General features: G+C 53.5%; 1 protein-coding gene across 2 annotated transcripts in view; it reads left to right on the plus strand.

The window, feature by feature from the left end:
• The first annotated feature begins 14,538 nt into the window (after positions 1-14,538).
• The window catches only part of KIAA0930 (KIAA0930 ortholog), a 42,027-nt gene continuing 30,814 nt past the window's right edge, over positions 14,539-25,751 (plus strand). The window contains exon 1 of one of the 2 annotated variants that reach the window (XM_058568162.1): positions 14,539-14,711. In XM_058568162.1, coding sequence (XP_058424145.1) covers positions 14,648-14,711 — 64 coding nt within the window. In that variant the 5' untranslated portion in view covers positions 14,539-14,647. The remainder of the gene's footprint in view (positions 14,712-25,751) is intronic. The other variant, XM_058568163.1, reaches the window with a different exon arrangement.

The following is a 25,751-nucleotide window of genomic DNA, read 5'->3' on the forward strand; positions in this document are numbered from 1 at the left end:
GTGGCAGCGGGAAGGATCAAGTGTGGACATGTGTGTCCAAACGTCCCACTCCATTCCTTAGGGTTTGTAAGGCAGCAAACCTAAGAGCAGTTACAGGAGATCCTCCACCGTTTCTAAGCCAAGGGGAAGTGTCTTTGAGCTTCCTGGAGACCGAAGCACAAAGAGAAATAGAGTTTGTGTGTTTTATTCGTTCAGTGCACAGGAATAGTGAGGACTCAGAGGTGAAAGATTCCTCTGACTTGCCAAGATTTCCCCAAGTTCCCCAGAATGGGCTTGGTTGAGCCACAAGAGCACAGAGCTCTGGGCAAATTCTGGGTTACAGGATGGAACCTGTTTCTAGAGCCTTCAAGGGCTCATGTTTCTTAATTGATCCTGGTAATTAGCAGCTCCGAGGAGGAAGAGGCTGAGAGGTGTGTCCTCAAGGAATCTTGGAGTATCATAGCCTCTAGAAAGCATCAAGCCTCCCTCCCCCTTACAGATGGGGAAACTGAGGCAGGAAGCGAGGAAGGGATGTGGCCAAAGCCACACAGGTCAGGTCTGCAAATATTTAGCCACAGCTGGACTGATGGAAGCAATGAGCTGCAGAGGTGAGTATGGCCGGGTCCTTGCATCCCTCAGGAAGAGGGGAGAGGGGCGTGCAGGCAGAGAGCTCGGCTCACATCAACTCCAGGCCAGCCTGGCTCTGGGCTGTGCCTCACAGACTCAGCAGCCCAGCACAGAAATAACGGACAAAGGAGTCCTTGCACAGTTCCTGCCACCCCCCTCGCCCCCACCCCCACCCTGTCAGACAGTCCCCCAGGATCTTCTGTAAAATGGGACAATGACACTGCACGCGATGATGTGATGTCCGGCATGAATCAATCGAGCTATCACGGCTCTAGGGTAGAGTCTGTCGCCTGGTGTGTGAGGCTTTTCTCAACAGGCCCCCGCCACCTGTGGACACAGCCTGACTGAAGGGGCTTTGTTGGGCCACCTGACAAGGGTCTGCAGGAGCGAATCTGTGTCACCACTGCTCAAACCCGCCCCAGCTCCCCGTTGGTTCTACCCGGCTTTACCCCCAGGCCACAGAAGGGGATGCAGGAAGGAGAAAAACCAAGCCAGTCGGCCACACCGGGGCTGGAGGGGGCCTGGGGGCCTCAGCTTCAGCCACCTGCCGCTGTGCTGACAGGAAAAGCCACACGCAGCCAGTCATTTGCCTTTTTCAAGCAAAGTCAGAAATACAGATTTTGTTTGTTTGTTTTTGTTTTTTATTATTTTTCTTCTTTTTTCTTTTTTATTGATGTCATAATAGTTTATAAACATTGTGAGATTTCAGTTGTACATTATTATTTGACAGTCACTACATATATGTGCCCCTTTACCCCTTATGCCCTCCCCCCAACCCCCTTCCCCTCTGTTAACCACTAATCTGTTCTCTTTGTCCATGTATTGGTTTATACAGATTTTTTTTTTTTTTGGTGAGGAAGATTGGCTCTGAGCTAACATCTGTGCCCATCTTCCTCTATTTTGTATGTGGGATGCTGCCACAGCATGGCTTGATGAGTGGTGCGTTGGTCTGCGCCCAGGATTCGAACCCACAAACCCCGGGCCGCTGAAGTGGAGAGTGCAAACTTAACCACTATGCCACCAGACCAGCCCCTGTACAGATTTTTTTGTGTGTGTGTGAGGAAGATTAGCCCTGAGCTAACGTCCGATGCCAATCCTCCTCTTTTTGCTGAGGAAGATTGGCCCTGGGCTAACATCTGTGCCCATCTTCCTCTACCGTATATGGGATGGCGCCACAGCATGGCTTGACAAGCGGTGCATCAGTGCGTACCTGGGATCCGAACCTGTGAACCCCAGGCCGCCAAAGCAGAGTGTGCGCACTCAACCGCTATGCCACTGGGCCGGTCTCTGTACAGATTTTTTTAAAAATTGCAATCACCACATTTTTGAGATTGGCAACTAACTCACACGTTTTTTTTCCTGTGAAGATTTCTTTATTTGAACTATGTCCATTAATATTCATGAATTCTATTTGTTGCTATCTAACTCACGTTTTTACTTTGTGTGTACAGATTTTTGAAGTATGATTGACATACAAATAAATCACATATTTAAAAAGTACAGTTTGATAAATGTGAAATACGTATAAAGTTTGGCATATACAGTCATGCACTGCATAAGGCCGTTTCGGTCAATGATGGAGCACATACGTGATGGTGGTCCCGTAAGGTTAGTACTATAGAGCCTAGGTGTGTAGTAGGCTGTACCATTCAGGTTTGTGTAAGTTCACTCTATGATGTTCGCATAACGACAAAATCTCCTTAACGACACATTTCTCAGAACGTGTTCCCTTGGTTAAGCAATGGTTGACTGTATATTCATATCCGTGAATCCTTCACCACAATCAAGATAATGACCATTTCCACCACCCCAAAAGTTTCCTCATGTCCCTCTGTAATCCACCCTTCTTCATCCCCCCCTTCCATCCCACCCCCAGTCAACCAGTGGTCTACTTCTATCACTATAGATTTGATTGCATTTTTTAGAATTTCCTATAAATGGAATCAAACAGTATGTTCTCTTTTTCGCCTGGCTTCTTTTGCTCAGTATAGTTATTTTGAGCTTCATCCACGTGGTTACATGGATGGATAGTTCATTCCTTTTTATTGCTGAGCAGTATTCCATTGTAAAGATATGCAATTTGTTGCTCTATTCACCTGTTGGTGGACAATGAGTTGCTTTCACTTTTTTTCTTTTAGCTATTTCAAATAAAGCTACTATGAACATTCCTGTATGAGCCTCTGTATGGACATGTGCTTTCGTTTCTCCTGGGTAAATCCTAGGAGTGGAATGCCTGGGTCATGCTGTAGGCGTATGTTTAACTTCTTAAGAAACCGCCAAATTGTTTTCCAAAGTGGACATACATCTTTATTCCCACCAGCAGTGTATGAAGGTTCCAGTTCCTACGTGTCCTTGCCGACACTTGGAACGGTCAGTCTTTTTATGGGCCATCCCGCCGTGTGGGTAGTAGGGCCTCATTATGGTCTAACATTCCCTAATGACTAATAATGCTGCACTTCTTTTCATGTGTTTGTCATCCCTATCTCTTCTTTGTTGATTTATTCAGATCTTTTACCTATTAAAAAAAAATTGGGTTGTTTATCTTTTTGTTATCTCGTCACAAAAGTTCTTTTTATATTCTAGGTCAGACATTTTCAATGGGGTCAGTATTGCCCCCAAGGGGGTGAAAAGTGGTTCTGAGGAGTGAAAAAAAGTCAGACTCTTTTTATGTAGAAAGCACGGATATACATACAGTACAGAAACATATCTGCGGTATTAAAATTTCAGGGGGGCGATTAGGAAAAAAATGCCTAAAATGGCTCCTTGAAGATGAAAAAAAAGGCTGAGAAACATCATTTCAGAAAGTGTACAGGTCCTTTGTGGGATATATGTTTGGCAGAGAGCAAAATTTTAAAATTTGGATAAAGTCCAATTTACCAATTATTCCTTCTATAGTTTGTGTTTTTTGTGTCCTGTTTTAGAAATCGTTGCTTAACTCAAGGTCACTAAGATTTTCTCTTACGTTTTCTTCTAGAAGTTTCATAGTTTTAACTGTTCCATTTAGGTCTGTGGTTCATTTCACAGACCTAAAAAAATTACTTTTTGTATGTAGTGTGAGGGCAGAGTCAGAATTCAATTTTTGCATCTGGACGCCCAACTGATCCGATGCTATTTGTTGAAACTTTTCTTTCCCTGTGGAATTGCTTTGGCACTTTTGTCAAAAATCAGTTGATCATATATGTGTGGGTCTATGTTTGGACTTTCAGTTAATATTTTTAATATAGTGTGTGGACCAAAGAGAAGCCCGTCTTAGGGCTGCCTGCTGTGGGCTCTGTGCGTCCTCTCACTGTGTCTCTCACGGGTCCTCCTTGCTGGTCCCTGGCCAGGCGCTTTCTGCCTCAAGGCCTCAGCTCCGGCTCTGTCCTGGCCCCGAGGTCATCTCCCAGTCAGCATCACCTCCTCCTCCAGCGAGGCCTCCTGCTGGCAGGCAGCCCTGCCTCCTCTCCGTGACCTCACTCTGTTGATTTGCTTCTAGGAGGGCTTGGTGAGGTTGGCAGGCACTGGATCCCACGAAGGGTGGATGGAAGTGAAGCACTAAGGTTTTATTTTATGTTGGATGGGAACAGGAATGGCGGGATCTGACTTCAATCTTGGAAATGTTGTTCAGGCTGCTGTGTGGCGGTGGACTGAAGGGAGCAGCACGGAGGCCCTGGCCAGGGCGTGGACCCCTCCGGCCACTCGCCCTGCCTGCGGGCCGTCATCGAAGCAAGCCCTCCCTTTGAGAGCAGCACCAGCCAGAAGGAAGATCAGCTCTGGCGGGCCTCCCTCCAGGGTCTGAGGTGGTGGGAATCAGGAAATGTAGGGGCTGGCCCTGTCCCCCGGGCAGTCACCTCCCTCTGTTATCGACTCCCCTCTGGACAGCAGGGGCTTGCAGACTCCTCTGATGATGGCACAGTCCTGGTTCACACCCTGGTTCACTCCTTTGCTCACTGACTTAATGTGTATTTATTGAGCACATAATGGCGAGTAAACAGACGTGATCCCGCTCTCAGGGGCCCCAGGTTGGTGGGGGAGTGAGTGAGTAGTCAAGAAATCAGTTCCAGGACTTGGCGTTGTGAACCGAGGGGGGTGCTCTGAAGCACAGGAGTGGCTCCAGGGCAGAAACAGGTTCCAAAAGATCAGATGAGACAGGAGTTGGACCTGGTTCAGGGACTCCTGGGGGCCTCCCCGGGAAAATGATGGCTGAACTGGCTGGGAAAGATGAGAAGGCACAAAGATTTCCAGGTGGAGGAACCAGCAGACATGAAGGTCCCTCTGCTGGAGGGACAGTGGCCTGTTGGGAAACTGAAGGAGGGCCAGTGGGCAGGGGTGAGGGAGAGGGGCACAAGGGGGCCGGTGGGTCCTGCCACCTTCAGGCCAGGACTCAGGCCTGTATCCCAGGGCCAGGGACACCATCAGTGCTAAGCAGGGAAACGACATGTTCAGATCTGGTGATGACATTGTGGTGATGGAGAAAAATGGCCATTTTAAAAAAATCAACGCACATATTGAAGCATTTAGAAGTGAATAATCATCATGTGAAATTGACTTTAAAATATTAAAGAAAAGGACAAATGAAGAAAATTAGGCGAGATATTAACAATTGCTAAATCTAGGTGATAGGTACAAGAAATGTCCATTATACTATTCACCCTCTTTTTGGGTTTGAAATATTTCATATTAAACAGAAAAAAATAATAATAACAAAGACAGAAAGAAGGAAAGATAAATAGATCAGTGGCAGATAGATAGGCAGACCGACAGACAGACAGATAGATAGAAAAGATCAACCTTGGCTGTCCAGCAGAGGCTAGGTTGGAGGGACCAGGCCTCCCAGGCTGGAAGACGTCAATGAAGAGGCTGTTTGTGGTGGGTGAATTCTAAATGACCACCAATGCCTTTGTATAATCTCCCTTGAGTGTGAGCAAGACCTACAGATATGATGGGACATCACTGTAATTATGTTATATGGCGAAAGGGAATTTTGCAGGTGTAATTGAGTTCCTAATCAGTTGAATTAATCAAAAGGGAGATTAGCCAGGGTGGGCCCAGCCTAATCAGGCGAACTCTTCAAAGGCGGAGTCAAGGGAAGTCAGAGATGCACACCTGTGGCCTTGAAGACACAGCCTCTATCAGTTCTACAGCTGCAAGGAAATGCATTCTGCCCACAATGACATGAGCTTGGAAAAGGACTCCAAGCCTTAGATGAGACCTCAGCCCCAGCTGCACCCAGATTCCAGCCTGTGAGACTCTGAGCAGAGAATTCAGTTATGCTGGGCCTGAACTTCTGACCGACAGCAATTGTGAGGCGACAAGCTGCCAAGTCTGTGATGGTTTGTTACACAGCAACCAAGAACAAATGTACTGGTAAAAGAGTGTCAGCAAAAGAACCAAAGGCTTGGACTAGGGTGGGGATGGTGGGGACAGCGTGGAGCGGAGGGACTTGAGAGCGCTCAGGAGATAAAACCGCCAGATGGGTCAGATACAAGAGCGCTGGAGGGGGACATCTAGGAAGACACCTAGATTTCTGGCTTGAGCAACGGAGAGGGGGCCCTGCAGGAGGAGGAGATCTGGGGGACAGCTGAGGTGTCCTTACAGGCATCAGTGAACTTGTCAAGCAGTCAGCTGGGCGCAGGGAAAGCTGAGGGCTGGAGGTGAGGCGGACGTGAGCAGTCGTTGGGTTGCGATGGAGGCTGGTGCCACGGGAGTGAGGAGTCAGGCCCAGGACGGAGCCTGGAGGACCTGACTCTGAAAGTGCCAGGGGAGGCAAGGTTGGGGTCCTGAAAGCTGGGGGAGGGAGAGGCCTCAGGGCGAGGGGCAATGGAGTTCAGGCTGCATATCACATGGGCCACCGAGGCCTGCCACTCTGACCTCCTCATTACCCTTGGAGTCTGTGTCCTCCTCTCTCCCATTCCCGCGGTGACAACCCCAGCCCAGGACTCCTGGCCCCTCCCCTGACCCCTGCAGCAGCCTCATCCTCCTCACGGGCCTCCCTGACCCCAGTCCCTGCCAATTCTCCACAGTCATCCTTATACACACAAATCTGAGATGACATCACTACCAGGAGCCCTCGGGGCTCCCTGCACTCTCGGGGCAGCTCTGGGAGGACAGGAACCATGCCTGACTCACCTGCCTGCGGGGCCCTGTGTGGGCGCTGGTAACAAAGTTGCAGATACCACTGTGATCTGTGATGTTTCTGTGGTCTGTAGCCTGCAATCATAATGAAAAGAAAGCTAAATTTAATTTAGAAGTTAGTGAAAATAAAGAGGTGATTTTTTTCCACCCGAGTTCACAGACCTCCTGAATTCCATCTGCAGACCACTACTCACGATGGAGGGCTCAAGCTCCGTCCGACGAGCCAGGGCTCTCTGTGCACAGAACGGCTTCGCCGAGGAGGAAGACATTGGTGAGCACTGGCGACAGATTCTACAGGGCCATTCCAGGAGTGGGAGGGCAGCCTGGGCTCCAGCAGGAAGACAGTGTGCATCGACAGGCAGCCTGCCCGCAGGGAGAGCTGGCGAGGGAGGGCCTGAGCTGAGTCTGAGGGTCGGCGGGCACTCTAGGCAGACAGCACCACGTGTGTGACCTCGGGCAGGCGGCACCTCTCTGGGCCTCCATCTCCCAGCTCTGCCTGGACCAGAGGCCTCCTGGGACCCTGCCAAGTGCTCACACACTACTGCCCGAGTCTCATCTTCATCTCTGGTAAGGAGGCCCCTGACAGCCACTGTGCCATCGAGCCCTTGGTTAATTGAGGGCTCACGGTGTACCTCTGTTTTGGTCACAACCCAGTGTGGCCCCTCGCTCCCCACTAAGGATATATCTACCCAGAACCTGAGAATATGCCTTATTTGGAAACAGTCTTTGCAGATGTAATTAAGGCTCTCAAGAAGAAAGCATCCCGGATTTAGGGTGGGCCCTAAATCCAATCTCAAGCATCCTTATAAGAGAGAGGCAGAGGGAGACTTGAGCCACAGAGACACAGAGGAGGAGGCCATGTGAAGAGGAGCAGAGACTGGAGGATGCAGCTCCAAGCCAAGGAGCGCCTGGAGCCCCCAGAAGCTGGAAGAGGTAGGGAAGGATCCTCCCCTAGAGCCTCGGAGGGATCTCGGCCGCGCGGACACCTTGATTTCTGATTTCTGGCCTCTAGAATGGTGAGGGAATAGATTTCTGTGGCAAGCTACCTAGCTGTGGTCATTTGTTACGGCAGGCACAGGAAACTAACACACCCATCTCCGTCTCATTTATGAAGGACCATAAGCAGCATCTGGTTGTGACTCCCAAGGGTTGAGAGTCTATACAGGGGCTGGGCCTCAACATGCCAAGACTTTCTCTCTAATCCAGCCCCTTACCTGCCACTCCCAGGATGCACCACTGCTCCCAACACCTCCATCACAAAAGGACAGCGGTGGGTGTGACAGCTATTGGGGCTAAACATCCAGCAATGAGCCTTCACAAAGTAGGTGCAAGATAACTCTATCACTATGACTGAAATGAGACCAAAATATACAAACACAATCACTGCCTTCTTCTCAAGGCTCATGGGCTCAGAACCCAGCTATGCTGCACCCTGGCTGTGTGCCCTTGAGTAAGACACTTAGCATCTCTGAGCCTCAGTTTCCTCATCTGTAAAATGGGGATGACCGTGGTACCACCAGTTAATGTGAGGGTTAAATGAGCTGGATGCAATGAACTCAGCACGTGCTGGGTGTTTAAGAAGTGCTGTCTCCCTTCTCCATTCCCTCCCCCACCCCAAGCAGACAATGAGTTGTTAATTTTCTTCCCTTCATTCAACATTTACCTTCCATGTGCAGGCACACACTGGGGGCTGAGAAGACAGGCCCATCCTCAGGCCTTCATTGGCCTGAGTCACTCTCGCTTTTGGAGGCTCTGCCCACATCATCTCAAACATGAATGTACCTCATCAAATGTAATTTTTTTCCAAACAAAAAAAACTTGTGAACGGATTTTTGTAGTTTTGCTCTTGAATTACTTGGCTACCTGACTCTGCTTTGATGACCTCAGAGAAGATACCTAACTTCTCTGTGCTTCCCTGGCTCATCTGTAAAAGAAGGATAATGATGTTCCTAAGTCACAGAATTCAATGTCAGCATTTGTAAAGTCGTAAAACAATGCCCAGCGCAGAGTCAGTCCTGCATACCTGTTTGCTAAATAAGATAAAATACCAGTAACCTGTTAATTTCTGATTTCTTATCTACTACCCAGCGTTCTCAGAATTCTTGGTACGTGAGAAAATCTAACAGAGTTCTCAAATGTAGTGAAACTTTTATAAATACCAAATAAAAAATAAAGATGACATAATGTTACATCTTGTAGGTATTTAATGAAACATCTATTAATTTTAATTCTGCCATTTTATTTTTGCATTTTGCAGTAGTACGCAGTGTTGATTGCTAATACAATTTCCATTGCCCCAAGGCGGCGAAGGCTGTGTGTTTATGGACAAGAGAAACGACTCCCGGGCAGGAGCTCTGAGAACAGGAGTCTGGGAGAGCTGGGGAAAAGGAGGGCGGGCTCTCTAGCTCCCTGCCCTGGCTCAGCCCACGTGTCCTTCATAATGTCAGGGTTGGAAACGCCCAAGGGAACATCTAGTTCAGCCTCCTCATTGACAGATGTGAGGCCGAGGGGACTTGCCCAAGTTCAAACTGGGTTCGTTCCGGGTCTCCCACCTAATGATCTTTCCCTATTTCATCCCTGCCCACATTTAACACGCCCCCCACCCTCGTCCTCAAGTACCCTGCTATTGTACCTCCTGGCAACAGTCCCATTGCCTTGTGGTTCCCTGACGTGGGCCTTCTCCCTTCAAAATTCATCATCCCACGTCTGTTCTCCACTGGGCTTTCCCTCCTGAAACCGGGAGAGGAATGAGTTAATGCCAGATGGTGTGTGCATTGGTGTCTCTTCTTTCCTGGCCGTAGGAGGGTTAGAATCCTATCTCCAGGTCTCACTTGCTGTGTGATCTTGAGTATTACTCAGCCTCTCTGGGCTGTCTTACTTAACACATGAAGACAACTCGATTTGCCTTCCAGGGCTCAGGATTAAACTTGTGTACATTCATGAAGCTTCTGGCATAAAGCAGTTCCTTAAGGAATGTTGGCATGTATCTCCCCAACCCCATAGGCACTTCCTCTTTCAAAATCTCCTCTGAATCCTTTATTCTCACCGACGTGTCTGTGCCTAATAATAATTTTAAGCTTATCTCCTCCAGGGGAATTTTAGCAGGGATCTATTACCAAAAAAAAGTGGAGTGTTAACAGTGGAGTTTCTGACAACAGCTGAGGATGAGAAAATACTTTGTGTGTGTCGGGTGCAAGGTGGAGGCTGGAGGAGGGGAGAAGCGAGGCAGTGGAACCTTTCCAGGTAGTTCCCCTACCTTGGTAGCAGGTGAGAAAGGCTCCATGTTAGAGGAGCTGTTGCAGTCTAGATCTGGGGTGGTGGGATTTAATTTTCCAGAGAAACAAAAAGATGAGAAATAGGGATTCCGAGCAAAGGAGAACGATGAGTCATAAGAAGGGGGAAGTCAGGCCAGGAAGTTGCTAACAACATACTCGCATGACCTCGGAAAAAGTGGTTTAACAGATTATCAGGGGTGAATGGAAGAGCCTTTGAACCTGCCCCTTGGAACATGTGGTCATTGAGCCAAGGCGGGGTTGTTTATACCTGCCCTGCCCTGGCGAATTAACCGTCTTTTCTTCTTGGAGACCAAGGCAAAAAGATGAACAATTGGAGCCCAACTATAGACTCTAAGAACCATAAGGCCAGGAGAGATCCCAGTGATCATCCTGTCCTGCCCGCCCTCAGACAGGGAGTAAACTGAGGCCCGGAGAAGAGAAGGTTGGCGACCAGGGGCTCTCAGCTGAACTGGCACCTTCTCTAACAAGTCCCTGCGCCTTTCGGCCACTTAGAAAACGGGAGAAGGGTTCCCTGGGAGCATTTTTTCTTAACACTGACTGGCCTTTGAATAAGATTAGCCCTGAATGTTTAGAGATAAAAACATGAACCCATCAACACCACAGTCACAATCGTACACCGAGAATGGTGGTTACGCCTACCAGGAAGGAATGCTGAAAAATGGAGCAACTGACTTATGAAAGTAATTGGGTTGTGGTGATTTTTCTTTTTGCTAAACTTTGCTTTATTATTGCTCTAGCATCGTTTGCAAAATAAACCTCTTGAGAGCTCATGTGATTCTCTTCATCTCTGGTTGGCTCATTGTACTCGCTGCCATAACAAATTAACACCAACTAAGTGCCTTGAAACAACACAAATCTATTCTCTTTCAGTTCTATAGGTTAGAAGTTCTATGGGGTCTCACTGAGCTAAAATCAAGGCGCAGGCAGGGCTGGTTCCTTTCTGGAGGCTCTAGTGGAGAATCTGTTTCCTTGCCTTTTCCAGCTTCTACAAGCTGGCTGCATTCCTGGACTTGTGGCCCCTTCCCCCTTCTTCAAGGCTAGCAAGGCTGCATTTCTCTGATCATTCTTCCGCTGTCACATCTCTTTCTGACTACAGCCGGAAAATCTTCTCGTGATTAGATTGGGTACACATGGATAACTCAGGATAATCTCTCCATCTCAAAGTATGTACCATAAATCACATCTGAAAAGTCCACTTTGCCACTTAAGGTAACATACGGTCACAGCTTCCAGAGATGAGGGTGTGGACGTCTTTGGGGGCCATTATTCTGCCTACATAGTCTTTTTTTCCTCATTGGTCTCTCTAAAAGCATTTCACTTCTTCAAAGAAAAAAACATTTTCGTTGTCATAGGAAATATGGCTAAACCAGAATTTTTTCAAGGACTTTAAATCTTTTTATTTTTAATTCTATTTTGTATTCTGAATATTTATATACAGAAAAGAATATAAATCACAAAGTCACAGCTTGTTTAATTTTTATAAATTGACCACACCCATGTAATCAGCACCCAGGTAAAGAAACAGAACACACCCTGTGGCCCCAGAAGCCCCGCTCACGCCCTCTTCAAGTCCAAAATATAACTCAACATTGGTCGACATGAAAAAATTCCCTATGTGGACAATACCAGGAGTATTATTGAAATAAAAAGGAGAGAGCCCACGTGATGTTCATTTATTCATTCAATAAATATTTTCTGGCACCTGTCCTGGACTGGGTTGAGGTGAAAACTGGGACGAGTTGATTTGAAGCTGGCCCTACTGCACAGAATCTCCAGGGGCAACCGCAGATTGCCGTGCGTGGGGGGTGGGGTGTGGGAAGGGAGTTTGTGGAGCAGATAAGAACACAAATGCCTTGGCCACGCCTAACCAGAGGGCTTCCCAGGGACAGTGGGCCTGGACGGTGTGGAGCGGAGAAGAAAGGATTTCCTGCAAGGAACATCATGAGCAAAGGGAAGGCAGTGGGAACAGGCAGGGGTCGTTGTGAGTTTGGGGAAACAAGTAGGATCTGACCATTGATTTGCCAGTGTGGGGAGAGAGGGAGAATCTCCCCCTCTGCCCCTTCCCTTAAGGTTCTTATGGCTGGCCAAATTAACAAGACAGGTTAGCAGGAGAAAATAATACCAAGTTTAATAACATGTACACATGGGAGAAACTCAGAAATGAGCAACTCGTCCCTCTGTCTAAGCTGCTTAAGTATTGTAGCTAAAGGCGAGGAAGGTATTGGGGGTGAGTAGTGGTCTGGGACTTCAGAAGGCAAGAAGACAATTCTTTTCAGGGTCATCTATAGATAATGTGGTCAGGGAGAGATAGAGTTTTTTTGATAAAAGGGGCTTGGTGTCCCTCCCATTGTAACATCTATTTTACATTATCATTACAGCCATCGTGATAGAAGATCTGTTCCAGGAAGGAGCCACCATGTCAACTTTAGGCAGTTAGTGGGGGAGGTCAAATGTCCCTCAGAGAAAACAATCAAGGTAAAGAGATATATTTCAGGGTGGCCAAATCCCACACCAGCCATTCCCATTTCCCACTCCCCCCAGCTCAAATCCCAGCTGTCCAGACTCAGAACTGGAGGCCTTAACCCTCAGGCCAGGGTCCTCATTTTACAGATGGGGCTGCAGGCCCAGAGGAGAAGAGAGAGATGCCCATGGCCGATCATTTGCTTCACTAATTCCCTCACTTCAACTTCTTTATAGAGCCCCTCCCCCCCATGCCTGGTGCTGAGGACACAGAAGGGTCAGACATGGGCCTGCCTGAGGCACTCAGGGCCTTGCACCGCAAAACTAGCAGTGAGGCCTGAAGGGGGACCCAGACCATGCATTTCCTCCTCCAGCCTGTTTCTCTACCCCACGGTCCCAGGCCTCCTTATGGCCTCCTCCAAGAAGAAACGCCTGCTTCCGCAGCAGGCCTTCATTCTTCATCCACTCAGCCCACATTTATTTACTGGGTGTCTGCGATGAGCCAGGCAATGTTCTAGGCACCCGAACGCAGCTGTGCAGAAGACAGACCCCGTCCTCAGTGGGGATGTCAGTCAATAAACAGAACACAGCCTCGCAGTGCCATGTCAGAGGGGGTAAGGGCTGTGCTGTGGAGAAGAGGAGTCAGGGCAGGGGCTAGAGAGGGAGGGAAGGTGGTGTTTTAGGTAAGGTGTCAGGGAAGGCTCTTTGAGGAGGTGACACAGGGATCCAAAGGAAAGTGGGAAGCAAGTTTCACAAGGGTGGGGAGAACCGGAAGAGGGGTGGGACCTGGCGGCAGGACCTCCCCTGACAGGTCTGAGGAGTGGAGGCCAGGGTGACTTGGGGGGGGGATGTTGGGGACTTTGCTAGTTGGGAGCCCCCAGCACTGTCTCCCCATCTCCACCTCCCCCTCTCCCTCTGCTTCTCCCTGGCTCTTCCTCTGTCAGCAGAGGCCAGCACACGGATGGATGTCCGGCCGGACCTTGGCCTTCATGAGGATCACGTGCCCAGCTGACCTAACTCCCCACTCCTCAACCCCCTCATACCTAGTCCACACTGAGGAGAGGCCCCCGTTGTACAGCTGAGGAAACTGAGGCTCAGAGCCCTTCTCAACACCCCGCACAGTGCCGGGCGAAGAAGTCGGTGCGGGCGGGAAGGGCTTTGCCGTCGCGCCCCCCAGGAGACCTCTTTCCAGGTTCTGCGGAGGAGTTCCCAGCGGAAACCGGACTTCGGAACTTGGAGGAGAGAACGGGGGTGACAACGAGGAGGGCGGGTGACAAAGTCAGTCTCGCGCGGGGCAGCGGCGGAGGGTGGGCGTCGGGGGAGGGGCCCCGAAGGGGCGATGGGAGGGGCCAAACTGCGGAGCGTGTCAGGGGCGGAGGTCGGTCACGGGAGGGCCGTGGGGGTAGGCCCTGCAGGAGGTGGGCGCAGGGGAGCAGGGGTCAGGGAGGGTCAAGAGGCGATGGGCGGGGCGTCGAGGCGCGGTCCCCAGAGCTTTTAGAGGAAGAGCGGACGGGCGTCGCGGGTGGGCGGAGGCTGGCAGCCTGTAAGTGGGCGGGGCCAGAGCGGGCCGGCGTAGGGGAAGGGACCCAGCCGGAGCGGGTCTGGCAGGCCTGGGCGAGGTCTGGTGGGTCGGGGGCGGGGCTAGAGGCTGCAGGGGGCGTGGCCTGAGGAGCCGGGGCGGGTCAGGGCGGCCCGGAGGTGAGTCACGAGATGGCTGGGAGGTGGCGGGGGCGGAGCCTGGGGCCCGAGGGGCGTGGCCTGCGGGGCGGGGCCTGGGCTGGGCCGGCCGGGGGCGGGGCCGGCCGGGGCGGCGGCGGCCCGGGGGCGCGCGGGCGGCGGCGGCGGCGCGGAGGTGCGCTCGCCTCACTGGGCTCCGCGAGCGGCGGCAGCGGCGACGCGCACAAAGGTTGATTGTGGCCTCACTGGTGCTGGCGGCGGGCGGCGCCGGGGCGGGGGCGCGGGCGGCGGGGCGCGCCGGGGGCCCCCGCGGGCGCGGCGCGGGCGATGAGCCGGGGCCCGGCATGGCCTCTGCGCGGCCGCCGGGCCGGGCCTGCGCCTCGGCGCCCGCGCCCGCGGGGATCCGGGCCGGGCCGCCCGCCCTCGCCGCCGCTGCCGCCGCCTCCCCCGAGCCTGCGGGCGGCGCCGAGGCGGAGGAGCGCTCGCTGCAGCACATGCTGCGCGCCATAGCCGAGGAGCGCAGCCGCCTCAGCCTGCGCCGCGAGGTCTGCGGCCTCGGTGAGTGGGCGGCCGGGGGTCTCTGCGCGTGTCTCGGTCTCTGCTTGTCTGTCTCTAGGTGTCTCCGTCTCTTCGCGTGTCTCTGCGCGTCTCCGTCTCTGCGCGTCTCCGTCTCTGCATGTGTCTCGGTCTCTGCGTGTGTCTCTGTCTCTGTGCGTCTCCGTCTCTGTGTGCGTCTCCGTCTTTGCGTGTCTCTGTCTCTGCGCGTGTCTCTGTGCGCCTCCGTCTCTGCATGTCTCTGTCTGTGCGTGTCTCTGGGGCTCCCTGCGTGTCGTGTCCTCTTCCATGAGCCCCCAGAGCCCCGTGTCTGGGTTTTTCCTGTGCCGATGTCTCCCTCTCTGATTTTGGTCTCAAGAACGGCCCGTCACGCTCCTGTCCCTGTGTCTTTTTCTGTTTCCCGGGTCACTCCGTGTCTCCCTCTGTCCGTCTGTCCGGTGTCTGTCCGTCCCCCTCCTTCCTCTCCGTGGCTCTGCCAGACCCCTTCCTTCTCCAGGAAGCCCTCTCTGGGCTCTCAATGCTGCTGCAGGGACTGTGGGCGCTGTATTTGGGGAGACCCTTAGCCCATCGGCAGGGTCAGGGCCCTCGTGTGCTCCGGGCAGAGCTTCCTGCAAGCGTGTCCCGGCCACCGTCCCCAGCTCACAAGGAGGGCCGTGTCTCTGGCTTCCTGAAGCCTTTGTCTTCCCGCACCTCTGCACCCGCCGCTTGTCCATTAGCTCTAAGCAGGACCTGTTGGGCGGTGGCCCCCTGAACCCACCCACTTCGCGGCAGCAGGGCCTGCTGCCTCTCTGGGTGTGATTCTGCTCTGAGGAGGCCCTAAGTCACAGGTCTGCCGGTGGCGTGGGGGTGCCTCGTATTGTTTGAAAGCCTGGGACTGCAGGTGTGGGTGGGGTCTCCGGGCTTGGCTGAGTGTGAGGTAATCCTTCCTGCTGGATCGTGCCCAGACGGAAGCAGGAGGAGCCCCCTCCCCTGTAGTGTCGGGTTTGTCATTTTCTCCATGAAAAGACCCCTCCCTTCTTCATGCGGGAATGACTTCATACCACATTGTCAGCCATCCCCCACCCCACCCTCATCCCCAGTCTGGGCTGGGCATGTCTGAGGGGGTGGCAGCATTGTGGAGAAGGGAGGGGCAGCCTTGGAGAGTCTACCAGTCTCCCCTTCATTCACCGTTGGGGAAACTGAGTCCCAAAGAGCCCCCCTGCGGTCACATGGCAGCATGGACGTGGCAGCCCCAGGACCCAGGCCCCTCAGCAGGCCACACCCTGGAGGCTGGGGGGAGGAGAGGAAATACATTTGAATCCTCCTTTTTGTAGGAGGCAGGCTTGGTTAGCATGAGACGTTTCCCCCTGGGGAATAGGTCCCAGCCCAGCCTGCCCAGGAATGAAGTCTCCTCATGGCAAGGGCGGGAGTGGATGTGAGGGTGGGGGTGCCTACGAGGTGGGGATGGATGAGGACATAGGTTTCCCTGGTTTCTTTTCTGAAAAGGTGTCACGACTTAGTTTTGAGCGGGAATTGAAGGATCCTCATTAATTCATTCAGCAAACTGTCACTGAGCACCTACTGTGTGCCAGGCTGCATGCCCACCTGCCACCTGGCACAGGGTGTCTGAAATGGGAGGGGTCTGAGGGACCATCTGCTGCAGGCCCCTCAGCCCTGTTTGCTCAGCAGCTCCAGGCAGCCCCTCCCGCCTCCCCTGTCAACATGCTCCTACTGTCGTCTGACCTCTGAGCACCTTCTCTCCCTTGTAAGATAGTCCCTGCCCCAAGCAGCCTGCAGGGCCGTCCCCTAAGAACAACAGTCATTTGTCCTAGCACCTGGCGTTTACTGAGCACTTACTCTGTGCCAGGTGCTTTAGGCGTGCTCTGTCAATTTGATACTGACTTTGCCAATAGGAATAGCATCTCCATTTCACTGACAAGGAGCCTGAGGTTCAGAGAGGCAAGAGAATTGCCCAGGGACAGCCAGTGAGGAAGTGGCGCAGCTGGGATTGACTCTTGGTCAATCTCACCCCAGATCCTGCCCCGTCTCTCCCCCCCCCTTCAAATGTCCCCAGCCTGGACTTGCTGCGCCTACTACGTTGCATCTGGTGAGAAGAACTGGCCCAGAGTAGGCAGGGAGCAGAGGCTGGTGGTCACTGTCACTGTCTCCTCTCCTGGCCTCCAGTCCTCCTGCATACACAATGTCTCCCCGTCTTCCCCCGCTGCCCTCTCTGAACTCAGTCCCTGTAGTGCTCTGATCCTCTGTGCTTTTATGCCTGCTGTTTTCTCCACCTGGAGAGCCACCCCCTCCCCACCTGCCCTGCAAACACCTACAGGTCCCTTCAAGCCTCAGCTCCAAGGCTGCCACCTCGGGAACCCTCCCTCCATGCCCTGTTCCGCTGCCTGCGCTCTCTTTGTATCTGGCACGTGTCTGCTGGATGGTCTGGATGATTGTGGCATTGTAATGGTCTGTGTGGCTGTCTCCCCAGTCAGCAATGAGCCCCTCGAGGACGCTGCCCAGTCTGTCTCTTTAGTGCCCAGTAAACATTCAGCAAACGAATGAGAGATTAATTTCTGGGCTGGGAAATGCACGGTGTGGATGGCCGAGGAGAGTGGAATCTTAACCTCTTAGAAGGGCTCACGTTGCCCCTTTTTTTCATTTTTCAGTTGAGAAATGTGATGTTCAGAGAGGGCAAGCTTAATAGTGACTTAATGCCCAAAGGAGAGTTAAGCCCGAGTGGCCGGCCCAGGCACCCAGACATGAACCCAGAACGCCGGCCCAAAGCACTTATACACCCAGTGGACCGTGTAACCCTCTCGTCTCCACTTTACAGCCGTGACAACCTGTTACATTTATGAATTCATTTAAATCTGCCAGATTTTTGTTGTTGCTGTTTTGCTAAAGCTTAGGTCATTCAGAGCCATGCCGTGTCCTCTGAGGTGGTTTTGAAGGTGTAAGGGAGCCTCTGGTAGAGACTCTTGGCCCTGGACAAGCTGTTGTCGTTTCTGAGGCACAGTGTCTGTGTAAGAGAGGAAGAAAGCGTCTGGCCCCCCGCTTAGGGATCGTCGCTTGGCGCTCGTGATCAAAGCCACCTTGTAGATCCAGACCTTTGCATCTCGTCTACTGCAGCCTCTGCGCTAGAAGCGTTTTTTTTGAGCGCTTGCTCCATGCCAGGTGGAGGCATCAGCCCTGATCCCTGCCTTGTAGGAGGGCACGGTTGAGCCAGGGTAGAGAAGCCAGGTGCACTGGGGCTGTGGCCGCTCCGAGCAGGACTTTGGTGCTTTAGCCACGGGAAACTGCTTGTGATTCCAGGTAGCAGATGAACCAAGCTGGCTGGCTGGAAGAGCTTCTCTGGGCCTCCAGACTCTCTGAGCTGGGAAGAATCAGGTCCAGTGCCCACATGTCATGTGGTGCAGACATCTGGACGGACGGTGGACATGGCCTGACACTTGATCCTGGGATTGGGCCTTCTCATGGGCCTGGTTGTCAGCCCAAGCATGCTGTGCGGGCAGGCTCCCTTTCAACAGGGGCAGCACATCTGACATTCGGTCAGGCTGTGTGGACACAACCTGACCCCAGGACCCGGTGTGGGTGGTGGAGAGGCGCTGTGAGGGGAGGGGCCCACCTCATGCTGGTTGTCTGTGGGCTGGCCTGGGCAGAGCATTTTTAGAGCTATTTATGCCTGGGCTGTCCCCTCCCACCCCCAGGTGGCCTGGGGAGTTCTCTCTCTGTCTGGAGTCTCTTACATGCACTATTTCCTTTTATCCTCGAAATAATCCTATGAGGTAGCTGTTATGATCCTCTTCTCTTTGTCTTGATGAGGAAACGCAGGTTTGGAGGTGCAGTGACATGCCCCTGGCCTCCTGGCTGTTTGAGCCCAAGCTCCTGGCAGAAGTGGAGCCCTCCCACACGTGTTGAGGGGACTGGTGGCCTGCTCATCACAGGTGTGCACAGCACCTTGCAGGGCATGGATTGACAAAGGGCCCACATTGAGCTATGAGGTTGTGAGGGGGCACAGAGAAGGGAGCCACCACGGCTGACCCGGGCGTTTGTGCCGTTCGTGGCCTTTAAGAGGGGCTGTGGCCTGGCAGGACTTGCCTGGGCGGAGGAGGAGAGGCTAACACAGCTTGCAGGGAAGCTATGGGAGATGAGGCTAGAGCGGTGGTTTGGGGCCCTGACTGCCCTGCTGAGGATTCGGCACTTCTTTGGCCTGGCCTGAGGGAGCTTTGTGGGTGTTTGACTTGTGGGTTGGCTGCACTGGAGAGGCCATGAGCACAGAGGACGCTGCCCGTCTGCTGGGTGCCAGCCGCCCGGTACCTGCAGCAGTGCTGTAGATCTACCTCCCGGAGAGGTCGGTTCTGTTGTTATCCCATTTTGCGGATGAGAAAACCAAGCTTCAGAGAGGAAGGTGACTCATCCCAGGTCACGTAGCCGGGAGGTGGCAGAACTGGGATCCATGGGGTTCCAGCTGAGGCCTGTCAGGTGCAAATAGCCACCCTCAGAGAATTCATGGAATGAGCCGGAAGGAACGAAGGGGAAATGCCTTCCCGTGAGCCTCTCCTCCATGCTGAACACCTACACATGCCTGGCACCTGATGCCACCTTCTGGATTGGGAAGAGGGCTGTGCATTGTTGGCTTGGCCCTTTGTTTTGCTAGGTGCAGTGTAGCTGGGCGTAAGTGGTGGGGTGGGGATTGTTAGTGGGAGATGTGGGTGGAAGGGAAGACTGTGAGACCCAAGCTTGCCACCCTCTGGGGCCTCCGTGTCTTCCTCTGTAAAGTGGAAACACCAAAGTCTGTAGGGTTGTGAGAATTGTATGAGAAGTGGCAGGCGTAGCCTCACGGGGTGGCTTGAGGGCTGAATGAGACGCGGCAGGTACAGGCCCGGCACAAGCCCTGGCACAGAGTTGACCCTGTATGCCGTTGTTATGATCGAGGACACAGCATCTGGCCTGGTGCCCACATGTGGAGTTAGGGTTAGATTCTCGCTCTGAAGTTCAGACTTTTGTCAGGCACTAGGGACAGTTTCCCTGTGTCCCTTGGGTCCCCGGGCCCTCCAACCCTAAGGCAGGCAGAGGTGGTTCTGGGCCAGTGGAGGGGTGGGGAGGAAGTGTGACCGTTGGAGTGGTAGCAGTGCCTCTTTCGGTTCCCGGGCCTATTTTTAAGGCCTGTGGGTTCCGGCTTCTCTCCATTTCTGGGGCTAGAGCAGCCCGGGAGGCTGCTGGTGTGGTTCTCTCCTGAGGCAGGCACTCTGCGACCTTTCAGAGAAAGCTGAGGACCTTGGACCTCACACTTTGAAGAGACCAAGGGTCACAGCTGCAGGGACCTCTCTGCAAAGGGAGAGGGTAATCAGCTGTGTTGGCACCTGCCCTCCCCCCGCAGCCTGGATGTGAGTGCCTGTTCTGCCCTGCTCTGTGGCCTCGGACGCTCGTGTCCCCCTGTCTGCAGTGCTTGCCATCCTTGTTAGAGTCGCCTCCTTCCCGGAGCTGGGCAGGCTCGTGAATACCAGCTAAGCTGAGAAGCCGCTGAACAGAGGCCCCCAGCAGGATGCTTGTTAAAAAAACGGCTTCAAAATCCCCAAACAAATTTTTTTCCAGTTAAAAAATGTTACATGCACATTATAGAAACTGGAAAATATAAGAGAATGGGAGAAAATTACTCATAGTTCCAATCACCCGGAGACCTACTATTAACTTTGCAAAGTCTTGCTTTCTAATCTTTTTAAAGCCTTTTTAAAGCATACTTGATTTTCTATACATAAAGTTTCTTCTTCTTTTTTTTTTTTTTGTGAGGAAGATCAGCCCTGAGCTAACATCCATGCTAATCCTCCTCTTTTTGCTGAGAAAGACCAGCTCTGAGCTAACATCTATTGCCAATCCTCCTCCTTTTTTTTTTCTCCACAGCCCCAGTAGCTAGTTGTATGTCATAATTGCACATCCTTCTAGTTGCTGTGTGTGGGACGCGGCCTCAGCATGGCCGGAGAAGCGGTGCGTCGGTGCGCGCCCGGGATCTGAACCCGGGCTGCCAGTAGCGGAGCGTGTGCACTTAACCGCTAAGCCACGGGGCCGGCCCTACATAAAGTTTCTTAATCATGCTTTCTCACTTAAAATTCCTAAAACATTTTCCGTGTTGTTCAAACTCTAAACCTTATTTAAATGACTACAAGATGGTCGAGAGTATGTGCCATAATTTACTTAATTGGTCTTGTCTTGTGGGAAACTTAGCTTGGATCCAGTTTTTCCCTATTATAAATAGCTTGCAACAGACCTCTTGGTTTGTGCATTTGGATGATTTCTTTAGGCTAGAACCTAGCAGCCTGGGAGGCCATTTCTTAGAGGCTGTGGTCTGGCCCCCCAGGGCAGGGCTGGGACCCTACTTGGACGTGGCAGACGGCAGACAGCTGTTTACCACCCTCAAGGAGAACTTTTTGAACAGTTAGAACAGCACAGGAAAAAGGCGATGATGAGTTGCCCAGCACACAGGTATGCAAGTGGCAGAGAGAGAGGATCCCGCCTCAGATGAGACCTGAGGGCAGACGCCCTGCTGGTCTGTGATTCTCCAGTCTTATCGTTTCACCCTTGGGCCTCGCCCTGGGACTTGAGGCTTGCCCCATGAGGGAGGGAAGCCGGGGCCGTTTGCTCCGCAGCTGAGGACAGGGAGGCCTGGTTGGGAGTGAGCACGGGCCGGGCCGGCTCCCTGCCTGCACCTACATTCCCACCCATGGTCCTGGCTGCCGCTCCTCCCTTCTACTCGTTGTCGCCCCTTTCACTTCAAACTCTAGGCTGCCCCAGCCTGCCTGGGCCTCGGAGACAGCAGACACTGGCCTCCGGGTCAGCTCGGGTGCCAGGCTGCCTGTGCCGAGGGCCTCTGGGTGCAGCGGCAAGCCCTGGTCCTGGCTCTTCCCACCAGAGGCTCCAGTGGGTGAGGAGAAAGCACTGGGTGTGGTCTGCAGCCCTCGAGTCCAGTCCTTGCCGTGTTTCTTATGTGCCACGTGGCTTTGGGACAGGTGTTCTTGTGGGAGCAGACCTGACTCTGGGCTTCCTCTGCTTGAGGAGCTTGCCCCTCCTGGCGTCAGGGTGACCCCAGCAACTTGCTCCCAGTCTCTGGTTTTGGCTCAGGCAACAGAATGTCCTCTGGGTCACAGGCCATCCTGGGGGAGCTGGATGGACAAGAAGGATCCAGAATGCAACAAGCCTAACCCTGTCGCTGTGCAGATAGGTAGTTGAGGCTCAGAGAGGACCCTGACAGAGGTGGATCACAAGAGCCAGAATGCCTGATGGGACCCTCCCACCTATGGCCCCCGTACAGGTCAGGAGATTGAGGCCCATTAGTGGGTTTCCCTATTTGCGTGTGGAGGGGAGAGAAGCTCAAGGACGTCCCTCCCAGGGCCCAGTGGGCCGCAGCGGGGAGCTGGGATGGTGCTGAGCTGCAGTGTTGCTGGTGGACCTGCAGACAAGGAGTCGGAGCGTCTGGGGCTCCTTTGAGCTCCAGGGGTGGAGGCTGAGGTGAGGCTGCCCAGCTCAGGGAGGACCCTTTGCACAGTCAGGCTGGGCAGGAGAAGCAACAGGTCACTTTGGGAGGGACCACATCCTTTTAAAAATGGAATCGTGTGTCTGACAGGATTCAAGACAGACGCCCAGCTAGCCTCTAGCCTGGGTTTTTTAAAGGATATATGTTTCTGCCCCCCTTGAATGACCAGTGAATACTTGAGAAATTTCTGTTGGCAAAGTGAATAGGAGGGTGGCTTAATTTTTCATATTTTGTCTGTAGATGGAGGTGCTATCTTAAATGTTTATCTTTAATGTAAAAATCCTTTGCTTTTGGATGTGCTTTGAATCTTGAAAAACACTTTTTATACTTGGGACAATACTTATATCAGAGAAAGTGAGACAAGCAGAATACAGACTATTCTTTCTGAGAAGGATGGATTATCTGGATAATTAGGAAAAGCCCGACTTTCCCAAAGTGCTCGCTCTGCCACATGCACAGCAGTGCTGAGCGCAGTGCAGGGCGGCTCCCGTCCCCTTTGTAGAGGGGGATGGAGACGCGGAGGGACAGGCGGACCTTGAGTGAGGCAGGCCTGGGCTTCTGCCTTCTGTTCTTTCTGAAACATTGCTCTATAGGCACCTTTCCAGCACCACCACCACACGGGACCCTTGTGCCACTCAATTTCTCACCTCCACTGCCATTTCGGCACCTCTCTAAGTGTGCGGTTTTAGGAATTTCTCGTCACCCTTGCCTCATTCCCGCAGGTCATAGTTACTGAGCACCTGGGGTGCCCAGCTGAATCGGGCTGAATTGGCCCTGCCTCCCAGGAGCTGCGAGCTTCCTGGGGAGATGTGGCAGGTGGTGGAGGGTGACCGTTCCTGCTGCCCCCTGTATCCTGCCCACACCCATCACGGACCAGCCCACGCACTCCCTGGAGCCCCAGGCCCCCACTGCCGACCACTGTCCTCTGACATCCGTCTCCCCTTGAACATGTCCCAGGTCCCTGCAGCTCAGCCTGGCCGAGACCGGGCTCTGCCTCGCCCTGTGCCCGCGGCTCCTGCACCCCCTCTCTCCAGCACCCAGATGCCCAAACTGCAAGTCAAGCCCTCCCTCACCCCCGCATCCAGCCGTGGTTGAGTCTGTCCTGTACCTGAGCCAGCTCTCATCTCACCTGTGTCACGTCTGGGCTGGACTACGCCAGTCACCACAGCTAGTGCTCTGTCCCCCACAGCTGCACTCCCGACTGTGTCATACTCTGCTGCTTACACCCTTAAAAACTGCTGAGGCCTGTAACTCAGAGTCCAAGATCTTTTGTGACCTGGCCCTGCTGACACCTGAGCCCCAGCCATCTGACTCTTTTTTGGGGGCTCCTCCACCCTGCTGCTCCCTCTGCTGGATTTGCCCTCCTCGCCCTGTCTGTCGGGGGGCCTCACCTCTCAGTTCTCAGCTCCAGGGCCCCTCGTGGCCCTTTCCTGACCCCTTGATGGAATCGGCTGCCCCCTCCCTTTGTTCTTGATGGCACCTACTCCCATTTCTGCCACCAGTCCTATGACACTGCACAGCCTCCTGTGTGACTTCCTCTCCCTCACCCCCTGGACTCCCCTCCAGGGCCTTCAGCACTGGCTCTGCGTCCCCTGTGCCAGCTCAGGGTGGACTGATGAGGGAGCACAGCTCCATGAGAGTGGTCCAGGGGGTAGTGTGGGTGATGGATCAATGGGTAGGTATCTGTTGAGTGAAGAGGGTCATCATTTCTTGGGGAGGTGGCTCTTGAGGGGGCCATTTCTCACAGAGGACACTGCCTCGGCAGAGTGGGGATGGGAGCAGAGAAGTTTCAGAAATTAATTTTCCCTGAATGCTGTGCCACTTTGGGGAAATCACTGCAGCTCTCTGGGCCTCCATTCTCCTCGCAGAGTAGGGCTGATTACTGCTCTGCCTCCACCTGGGGCAGAGACTGGCCTCCAGACCTAGAGCGTCAGAGAGTGTCACAGAGGCTGCCCGTGACAGGTGACAGATCCCAGGGGCCTGTGGGAGTGACCGTGGGCAAGGCCCTTCCCCTCTGGCTCTCAGTTTTCTCGTAGGTAAAACGGGGAGAGGAAGGTTGACCTGGACTGCTGTTTGTGGCCTGTGGCCTGTGTTCGCCAGTCCACACTCTTTACTACCTAAAACCAAGCCACTTGTGAAAAGCGGCCCATTGCACCACACCCCAGGGAGGTCAGTGCCGCTGTGTGCTTTGGTTCAGGGACAGAAATGAAATGGGAGGAAGCAGAAGTAGGCACCCCCCAAAAGGTGGAAGTGGGAACCCTGTCACCCCCTCTCAGGGCTGTGACTTCACGTGTAGAGTCGTAGGTTTCACACGTGCCGAGCCCCCCAGCAGGTCTGCAGGTCCTTCCTACTGATCGGAGGTTCGTCTGCAGTGCTGGTGCTGCCTCAGTGATCCCGAGACTTTGCCACCTGCCAGGGAGGAGGCAGCTTGCCCGCACAGCGGGCTCATTAGCTGTTGCTCAGCTCCCGGGAATTCTCGATCCCTGCAGCAAACCCCAAAGAATCAGCCTGGGCCGGTGCTGCCGCGGGTGCAGGGATGAGGTCATCTCCATCCAGAGGCTCTGCGAGCAGCAGCCCTCTCTGGAGGTCCAGCGAGGCCGATCCCCTCCCGGGGAGGGTTGGAGCCGTGCAACCACCACCCCGTTATTACGTGCCCGGGATTATGCCCTTCCCGTCGCAACCCTCTGACGAAGGGGGTGTTAACCCCGTTGGCAGATGAAGACGATGAGACTCAGAGAGGTTGAGGCACTCGTTCAGGGTCCCAGAGCAGTCGGTTTGGGATTTGGACACAGTTCTCCTGGGCTCGAGGCTGTGGCCTGTCCATTCTCACGCTCAGACGTGTCTATCTCCCTGAGGAGAGGTGCTTGGTGCCTTTTCTGTGTGGCTTCGCCCCGTCCAGTGTATGAGGAAGAGCCTGCCCCTGGTTTTCTCAGTGAAGGAGGTCTTAGAAGAAGTGAGAGTAAGGAAGGGACGTGAACGAGGAGACGTGGTGGGAGTGGGTGTTTCTGAGCAGGAAGCTGCATAGCAGAGTGCTGGAATTGAGCAAGAGAACTGAGGCCCCCGGTAGGAGGAAGACTGAGATGGGGCCACCTGGGGGTGGGGTGGGGTGTGTTTGGGTTTGTCTAGTGTCCGGAGGGAGTATGCTACAGGACGCTGAAGGTAGAACAAGCCTGTTGGTGTCTCCCCAGGGCCCAGAGGGGCCTGTGAATCCTCATTTCCTGCAGCATCATCAGCTTTGCATCTTGGCACATCAGAAGCACTTAGTAAACGGCCTGCCCTGGGAGCCTGCAGGAGCTAGGTGCTGGGGCTCAGCGCTGAGCAAGGCACGCGGTCCCTTTGCCCTTGGCTCATGGGCGGGTGGGTTGGTGCAGCTGTGTGCCTGGTTCTCAGCTCCTAGCCGGGCTCTGAGCAAAGAGTGAAGAAGTGAGGAGTGGAGGCACTCACGGCTCGAGTCCCTCTGCCCAGGTTTTAGCATCTCCACTGATCCAGTGAGCCGGGTGGAGCCGGTCAGCTGTGAGCGTCTCTGCAGCTGGCCT

Source organism: Diceros bicornis, chromosome 25 (assembly GCF_020826845.1).
Source record: "Diceros bicornis minor isolate mBicDic1 chromosome 25, mDicBic1.mat.cur, whole genome shotgun sequence".
NCBI lineage: Eukaryota > Metazoa > Chordata > Mammalia > Perissodactyla > Rhinocerotidae > Diceros > Diceros bicornis.